The following is a 2,315-nucleotide window of genomic DNA, read 5'->3' as shown; positions in this document are numbered from 1 at the left end:
ACCCATGCTAGCATGGAAGGCGGACGTTAAACGATGATGATGATGATGATGATATATATATATATATATACTTCCGAGGATCTGCTTACTAGGAAACATATGTAGCCTGGATTTTACCTTCTCCATTCCCTCATTTCAGATGTATGTATGTATGTATGTATGTATGTATGTATGTATGTATGTATGCATGCATGCATGTAATTATGTATGTATGTATGACTGTATGTATGTATGTGTGTGTATATGTATGTGTATATGTATGTGTATAGTGTATATGTAAGTATGTGAGTATGTGTATTTTAATGAATAAGATGAACCTTGAGTACAGTAAGTTCTATTAATCCAGAACTGGCGTATGGAATACAATATTTCTTGATCTTGCTTCTCTAACTTAGTTGATTTGAAACGGGATTACATATGAGCCTAGGATATCCATTTGTCCCTTGAGGATCCATATAAGATGTTTTATGCGTAATAAATTACTTATACTTTTACAATACATCAAATATCTTAATTTGTTTTTGCAGTTCCTAAAATTATTTGATTCTAAATATGAGATTTATTAAAACATCAAATGTATATGAAGTTCTGCTAGAGGAAAATAGGAATCAAAGGAGTCTATAAGAAAAAGAAATGATAGAGAACCACTGCTTTAAATTATACTCAAGTAGTTTCCAAGGAGATTAAAACAAATTATCGTACGTTTTCAATGATCTCCTAGACTTAATACATACATACATATGTGTCACAAGAATACATTTTTAGTTTGTTCATAAAAAAAATAGAACGCAAGAGTTATTTCCCTTATATCCTCAGCCTTTCATTTTACTGAAATTAAGAATTCTTCAATCTATAACTAGTTTCTTAAGTTCTTTTACAATCTTCATGCAATAGTTGTTAGTCAATTGTCGAACCATCGAAAAAAATAATCTTTTCTTTATCTAACAATATAGATGAGGAAAGTATTCATTATTTTTGAAGACATTACTTTGTGGAATATAAAATAAAAGGAGCGAGGGAATTATGGGAATATATACATAAATACTGGTACAGATGTACACAGACATTAATCTATGTGTGCGTGCGTGTGTGTCTGTATACGCTTAATAAGATATGTGTGTGCGTGTGTATACATGTGTGTGTGTGTGTGTGTGTGTGTGTGTGTGTGTGTGTGTGTGTGTACATACATGTACAGGTATGGCTGTGTGGTTAAGAAACTCGCTTTGCAGTCATGAGGTTTTGGGTTCAGTCCTACTCCGCGGCCTTTTGGCAAGTGTCCTCTGCTGTAGCTCCAGGCTCTTGTGGGAGAATTTAGTAGATGGAAACAGTGAGGAAGCGCGACGTATATGTATATGACTATGTGTGTGTGTATGTATATGAGTGTATGTAAGTGTGTGTGTATGTATGTGTGTATGTATGTGTATTTGTGTGCGTGTGTGTGTTTGTCTCCCGGTGTTGGTTTACTTAAGTCACCTTAACTAAGCAAAAGAGACCGATGGAATAAGTTCTAGGGTCGATTTGTTCGACTAAACCCTTCAACGTAGGGCCTCAGTATCGCTGCATCCCAATGGTTGAAACAGATAAAAGTCAAAACAGACATGAAGGCGGAGACTTGAAACAACGATATTGTGAGTGGTTTTTGGAAAGAGCCACCCTGAAATAAACTCATATAAAATGCTTCTTATTAAATGATTCAAACCAAACATACCTGTATCCGTGATTCAGGTAATTTGATTCTCATGGCCAGTCTTTCCCTCATAAAAATATCAGGGTAATGCGTTTTTCTAAAGGCTCGTTCAAGTTCTTGCAACTGTCGGGATGAAAATGTCGTCCTGTTTCGTTTAACTTTCTCGACTGAACTTAAGTGTGTATCATCGTAACCGAGAGAAGGACCTTGTCTGTTTCTGTTTTCACACGAACTATCAGCAGCTAGAGATACAAAAAGAGATAATTTTAAAAAGATATTAATACCGAGTTAGATGAATTTTTTTCTGTCTGTTTTTTTTCAGGTTCAAGTTAAGTTGATTGCGCAATTTTTTTATTTACAATTTCATGATATAGCATTTTACGTAAGTTAAAATTCTATATATTTGAGGCCTCAGCTATAGTACTAGATAGAAATATTAACCAAATACAGCTTCATAAACAAATTATATTTATACGAGGATGGCCATAAGTCGCTTTACCCATTTCTAATAATAATAAAGAAATGGGTAAAACGACTTATGGCCATCCCTATATGCTTGTATGTGTGTATATATACACACATAGATACATAGATACATACATACATACACACATAAATACATATATAT

General features: G+C 33.9%; 1 protein-coding gene across 2 annotated transcripts in view; it reads right to left on the bottom strand.

Annotated features, from left to right (window-relative positions):
* LOC106871752 (putative protein TPRXL) overlaps positions 1–2,315 on the bottom strand; it is a 47,833-nt gene that overhangs the window by 27,714 nt on the left and 17,804 nt on the right. For both annotated transcript variants that reach the window (XM_014918382.2, XM_014918381.2), the window contains exon 2: positions 1,709–1,929. In XM_014918382.2, the coding sequence (XP_014773868.1) occupies positions 1,709–1,929 (221 nt within the window). The remainder of the gene's footprint in view (positions 1–1,708; positions 1,930–2,315) is intronic.

This window comes from Octopus bimaculoides, chromosome 5 (assembly GCF_001194135.2).
Source record: "Octopus bimaculoides isolate UCB-OBI-ISO-001 chromosome 5, ASM119413v2, whole genome shotgun sequence".
In the NCBI taxonomy this organism is placed as follows: domain Eukaryota; kingdom Metazoa; phylum Mollusca; class Cephalopoda; order Octopoda; family Octopodidae; genus Octopus; species Octopus bimaculoides.
The sequence above is the reverse complement of the archived record's forward strand: the minus strand, read 5'-3'. Positions and strand labels throughout refer to the sequence as shown.